This window comes from Maniola hyperantus, chromosome 8 (genome assembly GCF_902806685.2).
Source record: "Maniola hyperantus chromosome 8, iAphHyp1.2, whole genome shotgun sequence".
NCBI classification, from domain to species: Eukaryota; Metazoa; Arthropoda; class Insecta; order Lepidoptera; family Nymphalidae; genus Maniola; species Maniola hyperantus.
In genome coordinates, this window is record NC_048543.1 from 4,787,645 (window position 1) to 4,811,421 (window position 23,777).

General features: G+C 37.5%; 4 protein-coding genes across 4 annotated transcripts in view; 3 read left to right on the top strand and 1 right to left on the bottom strand.

The window, feature by feature from the left end:
• LOC117984287 (zinc finger protein draculin-like) overlaps window positions 1-1,659 on the top strand; it is a 321,299-nt gene extending 319,640 nt beyond the window's left edge. Inside the window, exon 9 of the mRNA XM_069500299.1 lies at window positions 1,586-1,659. The gene's annotated coding sequence lies outside the window, so the exon portion shown is untranslated. The remainder of the gene's footprint in view (window positions 1-1,585) is intronic.
• A 34-nt stretch (window positions 1,660-1,693) lies between these two features.
• Window positions 1,694-8,194, top strand: LOC117984794 (zinc finger protein 501). Its single transcript, XM_069500324.1, has 9 exons — window positions 1,694-1,946; window positions 2,119-2,258; window positions 2,744-2,777; window positions 2,965-2,996; window positions 3,425-3,586; window positions 5,379-5,504; window positions 6,349-6,415; window positions 6,508-6,636; window positions 7,182-8,194. Exons 1-9 carry the CDS (start codon window positions 1,836-1,838, stop codon window positions 7,494-7,496), a joined length of 1,116 nt encoding a protein of 371 aa, XP_069356425.1. The 5' UTR covers window positions 1,694-1,835; the 3' UTR covers window positions 7,497-8,194.
• Window positions 8,118-8,984, bottom strand: ND-B14.5B (NADH dehydrogenase (ubiquinone) B14.5 B subunit). The gene is made up of 3 exons (XM_034971448.2): window positions 8,734-8,984; window positions 8,483-8,626; window positions 8,118-8,401 (listed from the first exon to the last, which is right to left on the bottom strand). The coding sequence occupies exons 1-3, from the start codon at window positions 8,891-8,893 to the stop codon at window positions 8,352-8,354; spliced, it is 354 nt and encodes a 117-aa protein (XP_034827339.1). The 5' UTR covers window positions 8,894-8,984; the 3' UTR covers window positions 8,118-8,351.
• Window positions 8,985-10,156: 1,172 nt separating this feature from the next.
• Window positions 10,157-18,913, top strand: Syn1 (Syntrophin-like 1). Its single transcript, XM_069500045.1, has 7 exons — window positions 10,157-10,924; window positions 13,155-13,349; window positions 14,154-14,371; window positions 15,094-15,179; window positions 15,875-16,131; window positions 16,833-17,023; window positions 17,364-18,913. Exons 1-7 carry the CDS (start codon window positions 10,429-10,431, stop codon window positions 17,469-17,471), a joined length of 1,551 nt encoding a protein of 516 aa, XP_069356146.1. The 5' UTR covers window positions 10,157-10,428; the 3' UTR covers window positions 17,472-18,913.
• The last annotated feature ends 4,864 nt before the right edge of the window (window positions 18,914-23,777 follow it).

Below are 23,777 nucleotides of genomic sequence, written 5' to 3' on the forward strand. Positions count from 1 at the left end.
AAGTCGCGGGCTTCAGCTAGTAGCATAGGAGTAATAGTGTCCTGTGGCTAGTAGCACCTAGTCGTAAATAAAACTTTTGAGTCGTAGAGATCTTCTTCTTCTTCTTAATTTGCTTTATGGGAAGTCGTAGAGATACCAGACTACAGTGCGACAAGGCTCTCTTGCCACTTGATTGACATTGACAGGGGGGCGCTATTGGAGAACAAAGGCTTAGAATATTCAAACAAGAACAAAGGGGACACTTGACGGCACCGTTAGTTCCGATTTCGCCACGCGCCAAGATAGCCTTGTCGCACCGTAATTTATTTTTGATAAAACGCCATCTAGTTCTAATTGCACAAACTAAAATGATGGAGATTTTTTATACTAAACAACATTAGTTCTATCTGTTAAGGCCCTGCCTCTGGCTATTGATCTTTCCGTATGTAAAAAGTACTCTGTGTATTGATCCCATCGATCGGTCCATTCCACAGAGTAGGTACTTTTACATAGTCCCTCACCATACTATCAACTATGACCATACTAACCAGCTAAGCGACAGGTAGTGACATCTATTAGCGCACGCACATTAAAGTGTAAAGCGGCCCGGCCGGGCACAGGATAGCTTCCTTGGATGAATGATAGCTTCCTTCAGACTTCCTTTAGAGCGAGAGGTTGGACCCCAGTGGTGTCCGAGCTCTCGCTCTAATTGCGGAGCACAAAACACTATCGGGAGTCATAGGATCCATCCACAGGATCCATCTTTATGAATTCATGGGTGCACATCTGACGTTTTATCTTGGCTCTCAGTCTCAAAATAATTAAAAGTTTTCAAAAAAATTTATGTAATCCAATCAGAACAAGTACCATATATACCTCTATACCTCTAATATATATATACCTACCTAAATCTGTGCTGTGAATCCAATTTTTAGATACAACAAGACGACAAGGCTATTTTGGCACATTGATAGAGGGGGGGGGGGGGGGTAGTTGTAGAACAAAGGTTGCCAGCAATTAAAATCTCCTCAATTTTACGTAATATTTATAGTATTTATTGTATTTTCATTTGAATCATTTGAATCTAAAAATAAATGTTGAAAAATGCTAAAAGATGCAGACACATTAACTATGCTGTATATGTTATCAGGATATATCGTGGTGTTATGTACATGATATGGAATGACTAATATTTTAATAAAAACAGTGAATTTCAGATTTTTTAACTTAGAAACACCGCACATAATGCGATCCCAAGATATGTGTGCAAAAATGAAACACGGACAAAACATTGTTCAACATCGAAGTAACTATTTGAGTTCTACTTATTAGAAATCTCTGTGACAATGATATTAATAAGTAACTAGATTATTTTTCGTTTCCATTTTAACATAGTTACTAGTGAATATGTACCTAGTTACCTGTATTTTTAATAATTATTATAATAAGCAAATACTTGGACGATCGTCCAAGAGCAAATACGAAAATTTCATGTTTCTTTTTTAAAAATACGGAAATCTGAAGTACCTATTAAATATGGCAATTCTATCAAGCTTGGTGGCAGCACTGCTCGTCTGTCAAATTTGAAAAATAAGTAAATACTGAGGCCGATTCTCTTGTACACAATCTCTAAACTAAACTAAATTGACAGGTCTAAATCTAGTGCCATCCTTTTCCGCAAACAACATTATGAAAGGGATAGCAATAGATTTAGACGTGCCATTATAGTTTAGTTTAGGGATTGTGCTTAATAACGCTTAACCACCGACCAGAAATAAAAGCGCTTAACGCCGCTGGCTTAGCTGGCTGAGTGTTAACTGTAAATGCAAAATAAATGGCAATAAAGCTGATCCACAATGAACAAATTATGCAGAATATGTTTAGAGGAAGGAATCCTTTCATCGATATTTACAAAAAGTTACAATCTGGCTCTGTGTGAAATGATTGAGTACTGCAGTAACCTTAAGGTAAATAACTGCGAGTTTCCCAGACTTTTCTTGATTTATCGGTTGTGCATCAATTCAAAGGTTTATTTATGATATCAGAAATTAGCGAGTTCTACGAAAGCAAACCTACTTTCACAAAATCATCACTATCGTTAAGTACTTAATACTTTTACCAATAATATTATATTCCTAGATAAGAAAGAATGATGGCTTACCTGAACAAATATGCAGCAACTGTATTTACAAGTTGGGAATATCCTACCACTTCAAACAATCTTGTGAAAGCTCTGATGTGCGTCTAAGACAGTATTTAGGACTCAGTATTCCATGCAAGTAAGTAGGTTTTAGTATTAACATCTTGGGTAACTAGCAGACCCATCCTTGATATCTAAGTCTACTTCAAAATCTCAACTTTAAAGAACTAATAGTTTAATGTTTGACAAGTAACAGAACAAGTCAGTTTCTTCTATTATACGTTATATAAATAAACTAGCTTTTGCCCGCAACTTCATCTGCAATACATAATTTTAGGCCTATAGCAATGTGAACTAACATAGCTATTTATCAGTGAAAGAATTTTCAGAATAATTGATCTAATATTGATCATGAGTTCTGGAAATAACCCCCTACATCCACACTTACAAACTTTACTTCGCTATAATATTAATACACTGTAGATTTATCTTTAAAAAGCAATCTTTTACCTTCCACTTGGGCTACAGTTTTTTAACTATAATGGCAAATATATAAATATATTACTTTTTTTAAGCTTATGTCTCTTTAATTTAAATAAATCCACATTAATTCTTCTTTTTCAGAGTGAGCCATGCTATGGTTATGACTGATCCCATAGTAAGTTAATTTCTTACTGTCTTATTAATTAAAATGTATGCACTACTTACATACATTTTCGTCACTTGTCAGATGTGTGTAAGACGTAAGTTTTATGACTGAACAGTGAGTTAATTTTTACTAGTAAGGACTTTTATTTAGTTAAATGTCATGCTAATAATTAATTACCATTTTACTTCATTTTCAGGTCATGATTCCACCTGCAATAGTAAAGAAATGGTAATAATTTATATTCTGTTAAGTTATTCAAAACTGCATATAAAAATAACTTTAGGATATTTTAGAATGTATACCTGTAAAAGCACTATTGTTTTTCTAAAGTGTTAGATTTGCTTAATGATTTCAAAGTACTTACAGTACACGGCCGAAAGTGATGAACATCAGCTTTTAGAATGACATTTCATCTTTGTAGAGCGTTATCTCTGTCACTCATACCCATGTGACGCTTTGTCGGTCAAACAACCGAGACAGTGCTCTACAAATCTGCTGTCTCCGTTTAGAGATCGATGTTCATCACTTTTGGCCGCATACTGTAGTAAGATTATTCGAACAAAAAATCTTATGTTTTATACACCATCTGATACACCATCCACACTATTCTATAAATTAATGATAATAGAGTAATATGCTGTAATATTATCTTATAGCAAATGTGAACCAGTGCAGAAAAGAAGTTCTTCCAATTACAAAAAGAAACCTGATTCAGAGAAATTAAAGAGAGGCCCCAAACCAAAACCCAAGAAAGATTGTGTATGTAATCAATGCAATAAGGAGTTCCGATGCCAAGCACAGTTAGAAATGCATTTGAGGTACCAACTAATAAATTCCACATGGTAGTTTGTTTTGCTCATCCTCCCAAAAATCTTTAACAATTTTGATCTAACCATGACTGATTGTTCTAAAACACTTTCATCTAAAACTAATTTCCATCAGCTTAAACAACAAATCAGTCCAGATTTTCTTCTTAATTAAGAAACAAATCACTATAGTATTATATATAATATATCTCACTCGGGTATACTCACGTGTTTAGTCTTAACTGCTACGCATGCGCGAACTAACTCTTTTTGAAAAAGGACCCTGGATGGGTTCGAAACAAAGTTGGACTAACCGCGTCGACTAAACACGTGAGTATAGCCGGGTGAAAGATATTATATATAATGGAAACTTGGACGATTTAACCTAAGGACGCGCCTCGCATGATTATTCCCCTCTGTCAATAGTAATGGATTTTTAATCCACTGCGTTTATAAACACTGTTTGCGGAATCGATTTTGTCATTGTCAGAATCGTTTTCGATGTGTGACGACGTCTTACACGCTGGGTGAAAAATGCCTGATTGTGCCGTTAGTGAGTGCAAGAACAAATCAAACACATCAAATTTACAAAAAGATGGAATTTCATTTCATAAGTAAGTATTTTTGGTGTAATAAACGCTTTCTATAAATTAAATTACATAAATTATTATAATAAAATAACAATCGAGAACTTTACCGATTCAGTAATTGAGTACGTAACAATTCGGTAGAAACGAGTCACACTCCTCACGACTATATTTTGTTTTTTCTAAACAATTGCAACCCTCGATATATACAAATTAGGTTAAAATTTGAATACGCGTGAACAGCATGAAATTACGTAGTAGTACGATAGTGATTGCGGTTCGATTATCGATATCGATGAAAACATTTTCTTTATTATTAACGACTAAATTACCGTCTTCAATTCAAGTAAAGAATAGTTATTATTAATTACCACAATTTTTTCGCTACCTGTACTTGTAATAAAACTGGTCGATTTCTGTGATTTCACGTACCTACTTAATACATTTAAAAAAAAAATTAAAGCAACGCAATTTTAGTGATAGGCGCGAAACGGGGTAGGGTGTCTCTGAACTGGGTAATATGTAGCTAAAAGGTGTACCTTTCTCAAGGATGAGGATCAGGTAATAATTTATCATAATCGTTTTATTTTTTACAGATTTCCTAAAGACGCCCACTTTAAAATGAAGTGGGCACAATTGTGCGATCGAATACTACGATGAATACGCTACGCTGACCAAACACTGGTTTTAAGTAATTAAATACGAGTAATAAATTCTTACTTCTACTTTTGTTTCTGAAAAACTATCGATATATTTTAAAATATCGATACGGTAGCATCGCAAATCAATTTGACTGTCTTACACTCGTAATGTCTTTGTATGTTGATGTATATAACTTATTAGTGTGCGTAAAATGTAGTAGTGTTGAAGATTTAGATATGTGTGTGTTAATAATGACACAAAACTTTGTTGAGTGAGTGTGTCAAGTTGTCTATGTAGTGTTTCCTCGTCCCGCACCAAAAGTGACAGAAATTTTTATTCGTAATATTAGGCGCGTTACAAGTCCATAGGTTAAATCGTCCAAGAATGGAAATCACTCACAATAGTTTAAACGCTAAAACACTATACTAATATAAATCGAAAATAGATCTGTCTGTTTTTTGTTTGTTTCTTGCTTTACACCAGATTTCCATATTTAAAACCAAATGTGACACAGATAATTTCCTGTAAAAAAACAATAGGTACTTTCATATATTTGATAGCTGATGATTTTACAGAACACATACAGGAGACAAACCATTTGTATGCAGATATTGTCCTCGCAGATTTACACAGAAGCATAATCTGACAATACATCTGAGGATGCACACTGGAGAAAAGCCCTTCCAGTGTGAAGTGTGCAGGCAAGTACTTAATTAAAACCTACTAATTTTAGAGCATGCGCATCCTCTTCTTACTAATATAATATGAAAAGGACAGACATAGTTTGACAGTTTTAAGTTTAATTTAGAGCCGTCAAACCTCGTGAGTTAAGCTGCCAGTCGCGAGCGTATCGTTTAAATTTGTAGCGTGCACTAAAATTTTGAGTCTTTAAATGTTAAATTCATATTTTGTCCTTTTTAGCAATATTAAAAAGAAGATGATGCAGAAACTCTAAATTTAGTTTGGCGAAAAACAACAGAATCAGCGTCAATATTAATTCTAATGTATATTTGATATCATCTTTAACTAGCTGGTGCCTTTATTGGTGTGTGGATTCAGATTTTCATTTTTAAAAATCCCACAGGGGCTGATTTTCTGGAGTAAAATCTAGCCTATCTGTCTTCTCCAGTCTGCAGGTATTTAACAAGATCCATGCAAAAAAATCACGTAGATCAGTTGACTATTGCAGCATGATTGAAAGGCAAACAAACAAATTCACTTTCACATTTATAATATGGAGTAATAACTAAAGATACTCAGATTTTTGTTGCTAAACTTTTATACAATTGCCTCTTTGCCTCTAAAATATACTTAAATTTTTTATATCCATACTATTATTATACATATAAAAGTGTGTCAGTCTGTCTGCTAGCTTTTCACGACCCAACAGTCCAACTTTTTATCCAGGAAAACTAAAGAGTTCCCACAGGATTTTAAAAAACCCTAAATCCACGCGGACGAAGTCGCGGGATCCCTACGAAAATTGTAATAAGATACCCGTGCGAAGCCAGGTCGCTAGAAATAAATAATTGTCTCTTGTTACAGTAAAAGGTTTTCAGCTCAAGGAAATTTACAAGCTCATATAAAAATCCACACTGGGCAAAAGGATCATGTAAGAAAATATTACATCAGTAATTTTTTCCTAGTTAAAATTTATAAAGCTATTTATTTATTATAATAATTATTTGAATAATTTAATTTCAGGTTTGTTCATTGTGCAACAAATCATTCATCACATCAAGTGAACTAACAAGACACATACAGAAACATAGAGGAGTTAAGAATTTCAAGTGTGATATTTGTCCATTAGCGTATGTTCACCTCAGAGACCTAGTAAGTATAGGATTTTTTAAAAAGTCTTACATGTAATGTTTTTTTGTTTATGTAGTGATCAGTTGACATACTATGAACAAATGCAGCTTAATATGTTTAACTGTATTTTGTTCATAGTATGTCAAATGATCAGACTGATGAAAAAACAATTTTTTGGGAATTTTTAGAGTTCCGTACGTATAAAGGAAAAAAGGACCCTTATAGGATCTCTTTGTTGTCTGTCTGTCAAAAAACCTATAGGGTAATTCCCGCTGACCCAGAATCATGAAAATTGGCAGGTAGGTAGGTCTTATAGCACAAGTAAAGGAATAAAATCGAAAACCGTGGATTTGTGGTTAAACACCAAAAAAAATGTGTTGATGAACAAGCAATTAACATTTGGGGTACCATATGAAAGGGCTTTTTCCTTTATATTCTAAACAGATTTTTATTTATTTTTATGCATAATAGTTTTTGACTTATTTTCGAAAAAAATACCATGCCATGTACAAATAGCTAAGCTCTTTTTCACATAAAGTAATTATAGTGTGGATTTTTTGTTTCAGAAATTACACAAGTTAAGAAAGCATCAAATTCCTGATACTTCCAAAGCACAGAATGAATACAATCCTAACAAGAATATTGATATAATTGGTTTGGACGAAGGAAAAACTATGACTTTGCCAGGGAAAGATGAAAATTATACCCATAATATGACAAGCAATAAAAGTACACAAGAACACCTGTTAATAGGAAATCATTCAGTTTTCAATCCTAATCCAAATAAGCTAAATGAATCATACATTTGCTCAAATTGTGATGAAAACTTTGAATACATGAGTGCATTAGCACAGCATTATTTGCACCACCATAAAGTATAAAAACAATTTACAACAGGTTCAATAAGCCTGAACTTGTGAAATAGCAATAGCATGCAAGCTAGAATTCTTGGTGGTGATTCATAAACATCAGATTTTATTGCTTTTCAGGTAAGAATTTGCATTGGACTACTTAAAAGCATTATTGTAAATGTATAGTCTGTGAGATGGCAATCTAGGCATGAGGTGGGGGGACGCATAGCCCCCGCTCTAACCTGGTGTGGACAGCTCAGGTGTGCTGGGGAATTCTCTCACCAATTTCCATTTCAACCTGTCTCATACTATATACCCTAGAATGGCATCACTTTGTTTCTACATTAATCTCTGACAAGTTTACTAAGTGATATCTTTCTCCTCAGAGAGCTTTGCGAGATATATCACTACAGACAGTCATATCAATTTAGTTGTATACAACAGCTGTGTTAGCATCAATTGGCTATTTTTACAGTAGTTTAAAGGAACACAAAAATATTAAATATTCTAATATTGTACCTACCATTGCAATATATTTGTATATAGTGTACCTATAAGGGCTATTTCAAACAGTTAAAAATGACCAGTCTTGTATGTACTACTACTACATAGAGGTTGTTGGTACCAGATTAGTTACAATTATGATTTGGATTAAGCTAATTTAACTTAAATATGTTTGCTTTATTTAATTTATAACTTTCTGCCATTAAACCTTTTCACAAATCAAAATGTTTTATTCCCAAATCGTACAAATTACTTTAACTAAGGAAGATGATTAAAAGAAAAGTATTTGCTGAGACAAAAACAGTAAATTAGATAATAATTTATTTTAATATTGCATCTGCACTAACTTTTAACATAATATACAAATAATTAGATGTAAAACTAACGAATTGGTATCCATGGTTCAAAGATGTCACCAATCTTCTTTCTTTCTGCAAATGACAACAAATTTTTTATTGTTGACTTCAATAAACAATAAAACATACCTATGTAAGAACTGCAAATTTACAAACCGGGAATTGGGAAATCTTCAGGGTGCAATTCAATATAATGCCTGAGAACAGCATCTTTTTCTGCTAAGTAATCATTTCGTTTGTTTGTCACATAACTTAAAGCCGCTGTCCAAACCGCCACGCCAAGAATATGCTTTTGGATACCTACAAAGAAAAAGTTCGTGCATAATGAATTGATTATAGCTTCGTAGCTTCGCATTCAATCCAGAAAATGTTTTGATATTGTAAATTGTTATTATGTAATGCTTTACCACTCATGAGGGGACGTTTGGTGCCAAAGTTAATCATTACTCCTGTTCCTACTCCAAAAAAACCACCAAGGATGTAAGGCCAGTATTCATTTAGGAATGGTCTCTTTCTTCCCTGATCTCCCATATTTAATAATTCGATAGCAGATAAATTCGAAGACATTTTGCAAGTTTGTTTTCTTGTTTTTAGTTTTAGCTCGATTACAAAATTTTAAAATGATGAAAATTTCAAATTGTCAAATGTCCGCTCTTGACAGTGACTGTATACGACATATAGTATAAAATCATAATAAAATATTTTTTTCAGTTTTTTTTAAACTAGCTTCACTGCTCTGGGTTCCAGGATAGTTCAGACACAGACAGTGGAGATGAGTTAGGTTGGTCATTAAAAGGCTAGATTCCAAAGCAAAAGTTTATTGAAAAACACTTTCTTTCACTTCCTAGACACTACCAAAGTCTTTGGTTGAAAAATATGTAATCTGTATCTATTTATACTCTGTATTTTGCTCTATGTTACCACATCAAAGACTTTTCCGAAAATATAGGGAAATTAATAAACTTCACAAATTTACATCGATATTTTTTGTTAATATTGGTAGCAGTAAACTTTTAATGATCATCACGCCACAGGAGACGGGAGCCTCTCCTTGGGTGCCTGAAACTACCGGCTCCCAGCATCACTCCAATAATAATATAATCTCTATACAATACAGTACCTATATAAAAATGAATCGCTGAATGTGTTGCTGATCGCAAATCTCGAGAACAGCTGAATCGATTTCGTTAATTCTTTTTTATATTCCTTGAAGTACGAGGATGGTTCTTACGGAAATAAAAATTTAAAAAATTGCCTGAAAAAGAATCGACTGTTAGGCGGTACGAAGTTCGCCGGGGCAGCTAGTAGTTAATTAATATAAAACAAGTTCTACTGTCACAGTTTGTCTGTAATGTAGGTACCTAATACCTATGCTATGCATTAACCTCAGACACAGCTGAAAGGATTTCATTCGATTTTCACCAGTGAATAGACATAACTAACTACTACATAAGGTTTAAATACTATAACTCATATTGTATTCTTTAAGATCATCCAATAACCAAAAGTATTAAACAGAAAACTAATACAACAGAAAACTGGGATGATCACTACGTCTTGTTGGTGTATTATTATTGCCTATTGTAATCACTGAAATAAATATGTTAGACTGGCTATGCTACACTAAATTATTAAACTTTGTGAAGTTATTGTGCAATGTTGGGTTGCAGTACAAGCGAACGTAAAATAGAAAGAATAACATTTCAATTTTAACAAGTAAGTAACTAACTATTTTCTGCTTGAGCGACAGGGACTATAGGGGCCACGCTAGTTGCATAATATCTAGATCTGTGGTTGTAAAAAACGACTTACGTCTTGCAACCCTGACTGCCTGTAAATAGTAATATTGATTGTAAAATCAAAAATGTGAAATGTGAAATTGTATTGTGATTTGTGATTGTATTTATTTAATGTCAGTGCGATATGTTTTATGGAATTTTAAGTAATAACTATAGGGAAATATGTAAAACTTAAAAGTTCATCAAGTTACTATTAGAAACTGTATTGTATATTCTGTCGCGTTTCATTTCTGACCTTCATATTTTGGCTTTTTAACTTACTATAGAATCAAAACTGAGATAAATCAGTATTAGCTTAGAATTATGGTGGAAAACGGTGCCTCTAGTGGTGGCAGCGAAAGTCCCAACGCTACAGGCGTTAGGTCTGGCCTATTGGAAACCCTCGTGCGCGGTGTTTGGTACAGGGTTCATTGTTCCTTAGAAGACGACTATCTGAGTGTGTGCCTTGACGATGGTTATGACGCAACAACGACCCTAAACGGAACCTTAAACAACAATAATGTCGAAACACCGAACAGCGACTTCACAGAAGTACCAGAAGCAATAGCCAACCAAAAACGCTTAGTCCAAGTGGTCAAATCAGACAATAATGGCTTGGGTATATCAATAAAAGGTGGTATTGAAAACAACATGCCCATATTAATATCGAAAATATTCAAGGGTATGGCGGCAGACCTCACAGAGCAGTTGTATGTTGGAGATGCCATACTTTCTGTCAATGGAGAGGATTTAAAAGATGCCACACACGAAGAAGCAGTTAAAGCACTAAAAAGAGCTGGGAAAATGGTCCAGTTAGAAGGCAAGTATTTAAATAGTTCATTAGTATTTATTGGAATATTGTCATCAATCATCATCATAGTGAATTACAAATGTTACTTCGCCAAAATTTCGTAGTATCATATTGCTGTAAGAAGTAAATGTAAATATATATTAAATAACGAGCATGAAGTCATTGCATATACCTACAATATTAACTTCTTGAATCTTGATAAGCAATACAAAAACCTTGAAATAATCGGTGTACATACATAAAAAAAAAACAAATAAAAAGGGCAGAGTTGAGAACCACCTCTATTTTGGACAACCCTGATATTGAACTATCTCTGTACCAAATTTTTCACAAAATTGATGATAGTGAACAGATGGGCGGAAAAGATAGCTAATGCTTTTGAATAGCAAAAGTTTCTCTCAAACCATTCTACTGGTTTTTGTGCAGTGCATACACAAACCACTAGATTTTTGTGCGCATTGCACAAATTTTTTATTTACATAGGAGATCAGGGACAAGACTTATCATATTTTTGTAACTATGAAGTTCTAATCAAATTTCTTGATGGATTTATAACTTATTTTTTAGATTTTATTTATTTATTTTAGTTATTTTAATAATAATAATAAAAAATCTTGATATTGAAAGGAATTAAATAATAAGAAACAGACATTTTTCAGTTTTTGAGACCTTTTTGAGCCAAAATTTTTACCTTATAGTAAACTAACTATGTATAAGATTCTTAATTGCTATTAGGCTATTACATCATGAAACACTGCTGTATTGACTAAGTACCATAATTGAATTAACCTACAAATTAAGTCAATTAGGCAAAATTGAATGACTAATCCCACCTTTTCTTATTAACATTGTACTATTGATTGCCACGTTGTATCATCACCACATATCATCATCATCATGATCACCCTATCGCCGGCTCACTAGAAAGCACGGGTCTCCTCTCAGAGAGATGGGTTTTGTCCATAGTCTATCACGCTGGCCTTGTGCGGATTGGTAGACACACCTTTGACAACATTATGGGGAATTCTCAGGCATGCAGGTTTCCTCACAATGTTTTCCTTCACTGTTAAAGCAAGTGATTTTTAATTATTACTTAAGACACACATAACTCCGAAAAATTTGAGGTGCATGCCCCTGATGTCCGATTAGAAGGCAAACGCCCTAACCTCTTGGCTATCACAGCTATACTTAAGTATAGAGTATTTTACTATCAATGTTTTTTTTAATGATAAGTAAAAACAATTGAAGATTTAAAGTAATGATCACAGTCGCTTCCGCTGGAAATGGCCGCCAAACAGGACAGCTCTCTTGAGGCCGCCATCTTTTACCAAGTAGTTATAAAGTGCTCTGCGCTATAGATTAAAAGCTCTATGTTTTACTTACTACACAACATAATAAAAAACTTTCTGCCTATTCATTTTCATAAAAATGGAATCCCGCAGTCCTTTAGTTTGTATCCTTTAATTTAAATAACAAGTGTCAAGGAGGTGTAGGTTGCATACACAAATATTTTTTGGCAGCATTCTACTTTCAATACGTAGATTTTTCAGTGTCAAGCATACCAATTAGCTAGGAATATAAAAATTCAGCTTCCATATTATGTAGGTGTCCGCAAAACTCGAAAGTAGTCATGGATTGACTTGAAATTTTCACACAACATTGTGCTTCTATTTATGAGTGTTTTTATACACTTTTTACACACTTTTTACCAAAATTCTCACCAGAACATGAATTATTTACTTCCCTAATAATTTTAAATGAGCCACAGATAAGTGTGGCAGGATTTAGCTAGTAACTAATAATCCATACTAATATTATAAATGCGAAAGTATGTCTGTCTGTCTGTCTGTCTTCTAGCTTTTCACGGCTCAACCGTTCAACCGATTTTGGCGAAATTTGGTACAGGGATAGCTTGCATCCCGGGGAAGGACATAGGCTACTCTTTATACCGGAAAATTGAAGAGTTCCCAAAGGTTTTTAAAAACCCAAATCCACGCGGACGAAGTCGCGGGCATCATCTAGTCTTCTATAATATAAAAATGAATCACTAAATGTATTGCTGATCGCAAATCTCGAGAACAGCTGAACCAATTTCGCTAATTCTTTTTTTTATAATATATCTTCAAGTATGAGGATGGTTCTTACGGAGAGAAAAATTTAAAATTTGAATCGACTGTTAGGGGGTACAAAATTCGCCAGGGCAGCTAGTAGTACATAGTTATTCTTCCTTAATTTACAGTTAAGTACTTAAGGGAAGTTACTCCATACTTCCGTAAAGCATCCATCATTAGTGAAGTGGGATGGGAGCTGCAACGTGGCTACATGGTGGAGGCGCCGCCGTCCCCGCCCTCGCCGCGCCGCCGCCGAGCCGACACTAGATATGTACCACTCTTAATGGCATGCGTTGCTAAGAATCTGCGACACCATGACCCTGGTGAGCTGGCATTTTAATATATTATGTTCACTATAAGTTTTGTTTGTTTTTTGCTGTGCAGTGTGCCTTATAATGCAATCAGTCGGTGGACTATGAGCAGATTGGTTGGAGGGCAGATTAACACTATTTTTTTTTATTCACTACTGACTGACTGACTGACTGACTGACTGACTGATCTATCAACATACAGCTCAAACTACTGGACGGATTGGGCTGAAATTTGGCATGCAGATAGCTATTATGACGTAGACATCCGCTAAGAAAGGATTTTAGAAAATTCAACCTCTATAAGGGGGTAAAATAGGGGTTTGGAATTTGTGTAGTCCACGCGGACGAAGTCGCGAGCATAAGCTAGTCTTTCTCTAAACTAAAAGAATATCTGCATCTTTTTCTTTTTAATACTGCTAAGACTGGACAGAACATGAGTTTTACATTTAAAGATTAAATTTTTAGTCCACGCTACAAATTTAAACAATTATTTGTTGAATAAACTTAATAAAAAGTCCAAAAACAACTATTTCATCATACGCCATTAGGAAGTCCCACTGCCCACCTTGATTCTCCATAAAAACAAAGCAAGTGAGTCTATATTTGACTGTTTTGCTATTTACTATAAGAGCGTTACAATGTCCACCTCCCACCTTCATCATCAGAGATGCTTATTGGTCATGCGTTTGCAAAATTTTAACTCAATCAGATAATTAGAAGTAAGTAGCTGAAAAATTAGTTGTCAATTTCAAAGGAATGATAATATACGAACAAATGAAACTAATAAAAACTTACATTGCGCAATAATGATTTCAGAGGAGCGCACAATAGAGATCTACTCCCCTGACGGTGTGCACGCGCTAGCGCTGCGTGCGCCGTGCAGCACGTCGGCCGCGGGCTGGCACCGCGCGCTGCACGCGGCGGCGCGGCGTGCGGCGCGTGCGGCGCTGGCTCGCGCCCGGCCGCGGCTGCGTCCGCTCGTAGGCGACGTGCGATACGCGGGCTGGCTCGCGAGGCGTCCGCCGCAGGATCAGGTGAAAATATCGCATCACTTCAGGTCTTTAGGCCGTTAGGCCTTTAGGCTTAACGTCTTAGCTCATCGATCGCGGGCTGGTACTGTCCGCTGTAAGTGACGCCGCGCGTGAACTTTTTAGAGAGATCTTAATATAATAATGTGGCTAATTCCGTTGTACACAATTTCTAAACTATACTAAAATGACACGTCTAAATCTATTGCTATCCCTTTCATAATGTTGCTTGCGGAAAAGGATAGCACTAGTTTTAGACCTGTTAATTTAGTTTAGTTTAGAGATTGTGTACAAGAAAATCGGCCCCATTATCTTAGATTTGATCGTGATAGACAAAAGTGCTTGTCTGGGTTAATCTTTGAAACAATATGATGGGACTTCACATATGAGATATGTTGTAGAGTAATCAAGGCTTCTTTTTATCCTCGTAAAAAAATAAAACTTTCCTATAGGGTTTCAATAGCCTAAAATTTAATATCTAATAATATTGTTAGTCTTGCTTTATGCTCCTAATGACTGATTCCCACGGTGCGTGATTGTGCGGATTTTCACGCGCCGCAAACCGCGCAAAAGGCCAAGCCTTTTACGACGAGTATGATATATCTGCGCTACCACGGACGATACTTTTCCGAGGGTGCATAAATGCGAGCTGGTCCACATCTGTCTGCAATATCACGCACCGTGGGATGCCGGTGTGACAGTGATTTACTCTAAAATTACAATTTCAGATGGTCGCATCTGGCGGCTCCGATAGTTCGGACGACGCGGAAGGCTGGCAGCCAACCTTCGTAGCTATCACAGACCGTGAATTAAGGTTACTTATTAGAAATTAACTTTTAATTCGTTATGTACTCTTATAATTCCCGATATACAGTAATTGTTAATTGTTAATTAAGGACACAAGGTGTATATTCAAATTAATCGCATAGTTATAGTCTGCGACAGGTTGAGATAGCAATCGAAGTATGAGGCGGGGGGACGCCCTACACGCCGGCGCTCGCCCGCACCGGGTTAGAGCGGGGGCTGTGAGGGGGTATACCTGTCGCGTATAGTTGGAATGCAGCCTTACCGACGCTGCACCTATCCTACGCCTCTGTTCTGTGTATACATCCCTGTGCCGCCATTGCGACCCCAATATGACTGGACCCCAATATGGTGCTTACTATTTCCACAGAATAAAATAACGGCACTGACGCGTTAGCGGTGCGGCGCCGGGAAGACTCGTATGCGATTTTTTCTGGTTTACACTAATCTACGGTCAGGCACTGTTGCGACTGCTGCTTCATGTACAGGAAAGCTCTTTAGCCATGCCATAAATTGTATAGTCACAGTAGCCTGACGTCTTTGATCTCGTGGTAACTGACTATCACGGCGACCCTTCAACTTAGGGTCCTAGCTCCATAGGTCAGTTCGGGCCACTCTTTCGTTCCGCAGCACGCTTGCTCTGTCTAGACGGCTTCATCGAACCTCTGTATGTAATATGAATCTTCACTGTGTGGTATGGTGCAGGCTGTACGAGGCGGCGCCGTGGTCGGCGGAGGCGTGGTGTGCGCCCACGGAGAGCTTCGGGCTGGCGGCCACGCGGCTGGCGTGGTGGCGGCGCGGCGCGGAGGGCGCGGCGGCGCTGGGCGTGCGCGCGGGCACGCCGGCCGGCCTGTGCGTACGCGCGCTGCGCGCCGACACGCCGCACGACCTGGCCGCCGTGGCCGGCGCGCTGGTGGATGGCGCGCACCACGCCGTGCGCGCGCAGCCCGAGTTCACTTTTCGTGAGTACAACTTCCTACACTTGAGGCGACGGACTTAAACTCTAATTTCCTAAAATCCTTTCTGAGTGCATGTCTACATCATAAACGGAATCTAGTATCAAAATTTCAAGCGTCTTGCCCTTAACAATTATTTAGGCTGTGCATTTATAGATTAATCAATCAGGATAAATCAGGATAACCATGGTATGGTTAACTTAGTGTTTACCTTGTACATTTTTATCAAATAAAAAAGAGATTGCCCATTTTCTTAGGAGCTTTGGGCCCCCCCTAATATAATTGTTATGTCACCATGGTTTTAATTTTATTTTTTAGACAAATAATTAACTCTTTATATTCTGCAAACGATTTCTATTTATTCACCCTGGTTACAAAGAAATCTTATTTTTTATATTGCTGATATTGAGGTTATATTTAATTAATACTTCTTCAAAATAAATGCATGTTCACGATTCTAACTGTAATTGTGGATATTTTCAATAATAGAGTGAAAAAAAGTCGTTATAAAACATAATCGTAAAAAAATAACACGTTTAAAAAAAAAAAAAATTAAGTTTTGACACGACGCCACAAAAGAGGGCCCGTCCCGGGCGATCTCCTTTATTATTATTAACTCTTCATATATCTCAAAGACGCGTATATACTACTGTCAACTTAAATAACGAACTTAAGATAATGTAAAGGGGCCTTTCCCCGTGCCGCAGGGTGCCGGTACCGCGGCGCGTGCGCACGGCTGTCGCTGGGTGCGGGCGGCGTGTGCGTGTGGGAGGCGGCGGGCTCGCTGGGGCGCGGCGGTGCGCGCGCGTTGTACCGCCGCCCGTTGCACGCGTTGCGCGCTTCCGCGGACGACGACCGCGCGGCGCTATGGCTGCACTTCGCAGACGACGACACGCTTGTGAGTACTGCGTGCGCTATCTTCCTTTGCATATCTTTGTGTTTTAGGCCTTGTTCTGGGAGGCGCATAGCATTGCAGGGGGTGTTGTGCACACGTGGCACGGTCACTTCCGGTGGCATAATATGTAACTGCGATTTTTATTCAGAAAATCGATAAACATTGAACACTAATATAATCAATATGATTGTCATTATGTTATATTGATAAATATTATATTTTATCTTTATGATAAGTAGATACATTTATCATGCAAAAAATTTAAATGCGTTTTGAATATATCACGACATCAAGTGAAAATCTTGATGCGAGGATAAAAGTAAAATTGGATGTATTTTCGCAGGAATTGGACATGGAAGGCAGCCCGAAGCCGGCGGTATTCATCCTGCACAACTTGCTGTCTGCGCGCGTGCACTCGTTGCCCGGGGAGGCGGCCACCCATCCGCTATAACCCGACGTGGACGCTTCGCTCGAAGCCGACATCCTAGCATTCCAACTAACTATCAACAATAACTAAAATGTACGAATCTCTTAGGATCAATTTACATTTAAAGGGATTTGAAACGAATTTACAAAATATTATATAGCACAGGCCCCATTTTTCTACCGAGAAAGAAAATTGTGTTTTACGTGGTGGAGATAAAAGTCAATATGCTATGTAATATTTTCAAAAATTCGCTTCGATTACCTTACGATGAAAATTGTGCCTTATACTATTTATTAACATTAAGATGATTTCCTACCCCAATAAATGCGACCCCGAATAAAAATTCGATCGATAATAATATTCCTTCGATTTAATTTCGGTCCGTAATTTTTCAAGGGCGCAGTGCAATCACCTTAAAGGTTTTTAAAAATCAACCTTATCCAATTCTAATAGAGTTTTAATAAAATGCAAATTCTATGTGTATTTATTTACAGCCCTATCAAGATGAGATAAGGTCGATTTTTGAATGCCCGCAGAAAGGCGATTACCGCATTTTCAATTTTATATTCGCTGGTTCAAAAATTGCAGTATCCGTATTACTATACAACAAATCGCACATTGGAAACAAAAATGGCACTATCCAAAAATTGGCAGTTCTGAGTTATTACTGAATCAACTGTACTTCTGCGAAAAAAAATAGGTCCTTTGTAAAGATCCTCGTCTTGATAACTTCTGTGACCTATGATGAATGATGATACTATACTCTATACACGGAAAGAAGTTCTCTCGGAGGGGTCTCTCTGTCACGTAATCACAACACTGCGATGCCACGTCGGGTCGTACAAATCTACGACGTCGCACAATGCACAGTAAATTTCCGATGCGGTGTCGCACCGTACAAACATGCGATGCGACGATGTATTCCCGTTCAGTCGGTGCCCACATCTCTGTGTGCCATGCTGTGCTATGTTTGTTCTTCTTGATGCGTCTTAACGCAATTAGAAGTAGCATATGTGTAGTGCGGGTCCATGGCTCACTAGAAATTGATGGTTAAAGTTTTCTCGTACGATGCCGTAAGTGATGAAAATTTTGCGTTTCGACAACTCCCACCGCAGTGTTGTTGCCTCGCCTTAGTTTTTTTTAAATTTATAGACTAGCACTTGGCTGCAATCAGACCTGAGTGGCAAGTAATGATGCAGCCCAAGATGGAGCGTGCCTATTCACTCTCTATTCCTATTCACTCTATGGGATTACGTAACAGAGAAAGCCCTATAACAACTTTTTTCGGTGGATAGAGTATAGTGTCACTTTATACTTTGTAATTTTAAGCTCAATTATTGCTAAAAGCAAAGCTGTATAGTTGTATAGAAGCAGGCGTTACTTTGCGGAAGTCCATGATATACAATGAAATGATACATTCAAATGAATGAATGAATATATACAATGAAATCTCCTGAGGATGCTCCGGTGTCGGGGCGAAACGTGCGTCAATTGTGTTTGGGATTTGTGTGGTGCTGCGTGGTGGTGGTGCGTATTGCTTGCCTGATGGCTGCTTCTTCCTGCATGTTTAGCAGTGGGAGGGCGGGCGGTGCATTTCGCATGCTGCATGTTGCACCATACAGATTCGACTTGTTTCAGCGGATTACAGCAAATTAAGCTTTTGGTTCATTGTATAAAAGCAAAGCTTTTAATAGCCACATTTCTCAAACGAGATTTTGGATGAAGTCCCTTTTGTTTTCAACGTGTGTACTAAGAATTAAGGCAAAGCTCATTCCGAAAGTTTTCGGTATCTTGCACATGTTTGGAAGCCTTAATAAACAATAGTAAATTTTATTAGCCAACGATATTATTAACGAAAATATTATTTTTGAAGTACCATTTTTTGTTATTACGATACTGATTATTAGGCGTGTATGGCGAGAACCAATTTGCTTCTATCGTTATTATGGTCCGTGAGGTTTTTACCTTTAAAGGTTTATTGGAAAGTTAAAACTTTAAAAGAGATGAGAAAATTAGAAGTTTTGTTACTTAGTAACCGGATGAATTACGAAACTCTTACGCTGTTCATTTCGGGAATTCGACTGTCGTGTTGAACTCATTTTTTTGAAGTATCGTATAATTCGAATAACGCCTGCTAGCAATTATCGACGCTGTTTTTTTTGAAGTCTTAACTTCACAGTGGATGCGGCAATATTTTTAATCTGTGGTCTAGCCCAGAAAATAAAAGATGCATTCCTCAAATCTTCAATGCATTCCATGATTAGCGTAAGGGTTAGCGCACACTGAGCAGCAAAATGTTCGAGCGATTTTCATTGATAAATTGGTAAAAACCTAATCACAACTCAAATAGAGTTTAAAATAGCGTGTAAGAGAAAATCCAAAACGAATTATCTCTTGCGCGCTATTTTAGTCTCTATTTTAGTTGTGATTTAGTTCATTATCAATCTATCAATGAAAGCTGTTCGAATATTTTGTTGCTCAGTTTGCGCTGACCCATAATGTTTTTATATTATTATAAGGTGGGATTTTTATGTTTATTCTCTCTACATAATAAGGATAACCTGCACGCCTAACATGCGCACCACGAGAAAATTTTGTCTACGCATTTACTCGTCTTATTTCTATGAAGAAACACGAGATAATGCGTAGACAAAATTTTCTCGCGGGGCGCATGTTAGACTCTCTGGACTCTTCCAAAGAACGAATCTCTGATTTTTATTTAATTCTAAGACAGTAAGGAGTTGTATGATATGTTAACGATTATAATATATTTTTTATAATTTATTTGTTGTATATAACGGTAGATGTAGTGTTTTATAATCGAGAATACATTCCCAGAATGTAGTATAGATTTGCTTTAATAAGTGTAGGTATGTTTATAATGTTTATTCTCAAGTATGTTTAAGATTCGACTAGCTTATATTGCGCTGAATGTGTCACTACTCATTACATGTAATAATAAACGATAGGGCATTATACCACAAAATATAGAAGTAACATCCCCCGAATAGTATAAGAAAAACGTATTCATTGTTATCGTAATCGGCAGCGAAATCTGCCCGTTGATTGGCTGTGAAAAAATGTGAACAGCGAATCAACAATCAAAGGGCAGAATTTGCTGTCGATGCTCATACGTTTTACTTACGCAATCGGGGGCAGGTCTTCTCAAAACAACATGATAATAACATGCTCAGCTTATTCAACTCAGCTGGCATTTAGCTGACTTAGGAGCAATGCATATCGGCAGAGCCAAGACACTCGACTCGCTTGGTAATAATTAATACTAAACACAAACTAAACTTTTTTCACTTTGGCATAGCGGTGGCGAAGCGCGGGAACCCTAGGTTTTGTGTCCGTGTACCAATTTCAACCTTATATCAAAGCTCATAAAGCTGAGTTAAACTCAGTTGATATCAAAAAACTCTGCTTTACCCCGTTTATTAGCGTTCGCCTTGGTTGACCTCGCCTGTCGCACGCGTTTATGTTTGTGCGCCTGTTCGCACGGTATGTTTTGTGGACCTTCTGTTACCCCTATATCTTGTGATAAAACGCCCAAGAGGTCCTTTTTGTACGGGCTGTTGTACGGATAATAATAACTCTTGATGTTCGGTAGTATTACCCATTCCGTGTAGGTATAAAATATCGTATTGGATAGAAGAAAACGGGGTTATAAATTGATCGCACACTGCCGCAAGAGGCTGACAGACCGCAAGTATGACACGAAAATGAAAACTTAATCGCATCGCGCGCCAAAGAAATGCGGATGACGCATAATGATGCGCCCAGGCGGGCACGGGTGGTTAAATGACCGGCTGCGGCTGGTCAAATGACCGCCTCGGTTTATCATACAAAATTGTATGTTAAAATTTCTGTGTGTGCTTGTACTCGTGCACGATTGCCGTATAATGTATCGAGGTGACTATTAATTGATAATTTAACCGTCCATGCGCGCCTAGCTTATTTCAGAGTCCACTTATGTGCTTATGTCATTTGCAATTTCACTGAAAAGTACGTTACAGTGCGACAAGGCTATCTTGGCGCGTGCCGAAAATCGGAACTAACGTTGTCCTTTGTTCTTGTTTGAATATTCTAAGCCTTTGTTCTCCTACAGCGCCCCCCTGTCAATGTCATTCAAGTGTCAAAAGAGCCTTGTCGCACTGTACGTGCGGTTTTGCTACTGTGTGCTATCAACTTTAACCAAAGACAATTAACTTTTTTCGAAATAATATTATTGTCTAAAGAATAGAAACATAAACAGTGGACAATAATATTAGAGCAGTATAATTTCCAAAAAAACCTTTAAATTCCCTATTTATATTTAATCATTTATTCATATTTTAAACTCACGTCATAGATATACAGTGTGCTTTATATGTTTGGAACAGTATGAAGAAACTATCATGAACATAATACAAAACTTGTCTATTATATAGAAAGGCATTATTCTTCTTAGGAATATAAACAATTTCATAATCAGGTAGAGAAACTACACTCGGCGTCAAAAAATCGCACCTTTCAAAAAATCTACTTCAAACAATTTTAAACCTTATTTGACATCAATAATGAGGGTCATGTTGGGTATCATTTGAAAGGGGATGAAATGGAGAGCACAAAAACAATTCAATTGATTATTTTTCTTTTACTGGAAGAGCACAAAAAAAGAAGAAGAAAACACTTACAATTTTGCTTCTTAAGACAGCCGCTAGTTGCGCTACCTTTTGTAGGTATAAAATGGTCAATACAGGTACAATCGGGGTCATTCGCTATCTAACCGTTGAAGTGGACACACGAGAAGCTCATTCCCAAGAAAAATACCTTTGAAGATGGATACCACTATTGATGAGGCCGCCCAAGTGATTGCACTACTGCAATCAGGCATGCGGCAGTGTGATGTCGCTCGGCAACTCAACTTGAGCCGTTTTTCGGTTCGAAGAGTGTACCAGCGTTTCCTGGAGACCGGTGGCTTCGTCCGAAGACATGGGTCTGGTAGACGTCGCTGCACCTCGGAGAGAGACGACCGATTCATCGTAGTGACGTCTTTGAGAAATCGGTTCTTAAATGCTGTTGAGTTGCGACAGCAGCTCCAGACAACTAACAGAAGAACTGTGAGTGTGTCTACGGTTAGACGAAGACTGAGGGAGAAGAAAATAGCGGCGCGAAAAGCTGCTACGGGTCCCAAATTGACCGCAGAGCATCGGCGAGCCCGCTTGCAATTCGCTCGCGAACACGTCAATTGGACCCTCGAACAATGGAAAGCTGTTCTCTTCTCAGACGAGACGAGAGTGTGCCTTTTCTGCAACGACAGACGCAAAAGAGTGTACAGAAGACAGGGTGAACGATTCGCCCAAGCCTGCATCCAGGAAACGGTGGAATATGGAGGCGGTTCTTGTATGTTCTGGGGCGGCATGTCTGCCGACGGCAAAACCGACCTTGTTTGCGTCTCCCGGGCTCGAGGTGCTCGCGGGCAAGGGTCACTGACTGCTCACCGGTACATCACAGAGATCCTGGAAGAACATGTGGTCCCCTATGCCAGTTTTGTTGGCGAGGGGTTCATGTTGATGCACGACAACGCTCGCGCTCACACTGCAATTATTGTGCGCGAGTACCTTCAAGAGGTTGGGATCTCTGTCATGCACTGGCCAGCAAGAAGTCCAGACCTGAACCCGATTGAGCACCTATGGGACCATTTAAAACGCAAGGTTCGGTCTCGTGATCCCGCTCCTACGACTCTCCAGGAACTCAAAGATACTGTTATTGAGGAATGGAACACTATCCCTCAAGAAGACATTTTAAAATTGATAAGATCCATGAGGGATCGTATGGAAGCCGTCATCAGGGCAAGGGGGGGTAACACTAGATTTTAGATTATTTTTAAGATCATTTTTTGTATTCTTTTTTGTATAATTAATCTGTTTTAAATTAAGGCTTAATTAAGGATTTTTACTGTTTCATAAACTTCTTTTTTTGTGCTGTTCCAATAAAAGAAAAATAATTAATTGAATTGTTTTTGTGCTCTCCATTTCATCCCCTTTCAAATGATACCCAACATGACCCTCATTATTGATGTCAAATAAGGTTTAAAATTGTTTGAAGTAGATTTTTTGAAAGGTGCGATTTTTTTGACGCCGAGTGTAGATCGATTTATAAAAAATACTAGCTTGTGCCCGCGACTTCGTCCGCGTAGACTACACAAATTTTTAACCCCTATTTTACACCCTAGGGTTGATCTTTAATATGAGATTTTAACATATGAGCTTAATAAAATAATTATGTCATATTGCTAATTACAAAAATATTAACTACAAAACTTCTTTTTAGACAATATCGACA

Coding starts and splice junctions, on each gene's coding strand:
- ND-B14.5B (XM_034971448.2), bottom strand. CDS start 8,893: ATGTCTTCGAATTTATCTGCTATCGAATTATTAAATATGGGAGATCAG. Junction 8,627..8,733: donor CAAACGTCCCCTCATGAGTG/GTAAAGCATTAC, acceptor TTTTCTTTGTAG/GTATCCAAAAGCATATTCTT. Junction 8,402..8,482: donor TGAAGATTTCCCAATTCCCG/GTTTGTAAATTT, acceptor TGTCATTTGCAG/AAAGAAAGAAGATTGGTGAC.
- Syn1 (XM_069500045.1), top strand. CDS start 10,429: ATGGTGGAAAACGGTGCCTCTAGTGGTGGCAGCGAAAGTCCCAACGCT. Junction 13,350..14,153: donor TCTGCGACACCATGACCCTG/GTGAGCTGGCAT, acceptor TAATGATTTCAG/AGGAGCGCACAATAGAGATC. Junction 15,180..15,874: donor ATCACAGACCGTGAATTAAG/GTTACTTATTAG, acceptor GGTATGGTGCAG/GCTGTACGAGGCGGCGCCGT.
- LOC117984794 (XM_069500324.1), top strand. CDS start 1,836: ATGAACAAATTATGCAGAATATGTTTAGAGGAAGGAATCCTTTCATCG. Junction 2,778..2,964: donor TGGTTATGACTGATCCCATA/GTAAGTTAATTT, acceptor CTTCATTTTCAG/GTCATGATTCCACCTGCAAT. Junction 6,637..7,181: donor ATGTTCACCTCAGAGACCTA/GTAAGTATAGGA, acceptor TTTTTGTTTCAG/AAATTACACAAGTTAAGAAA.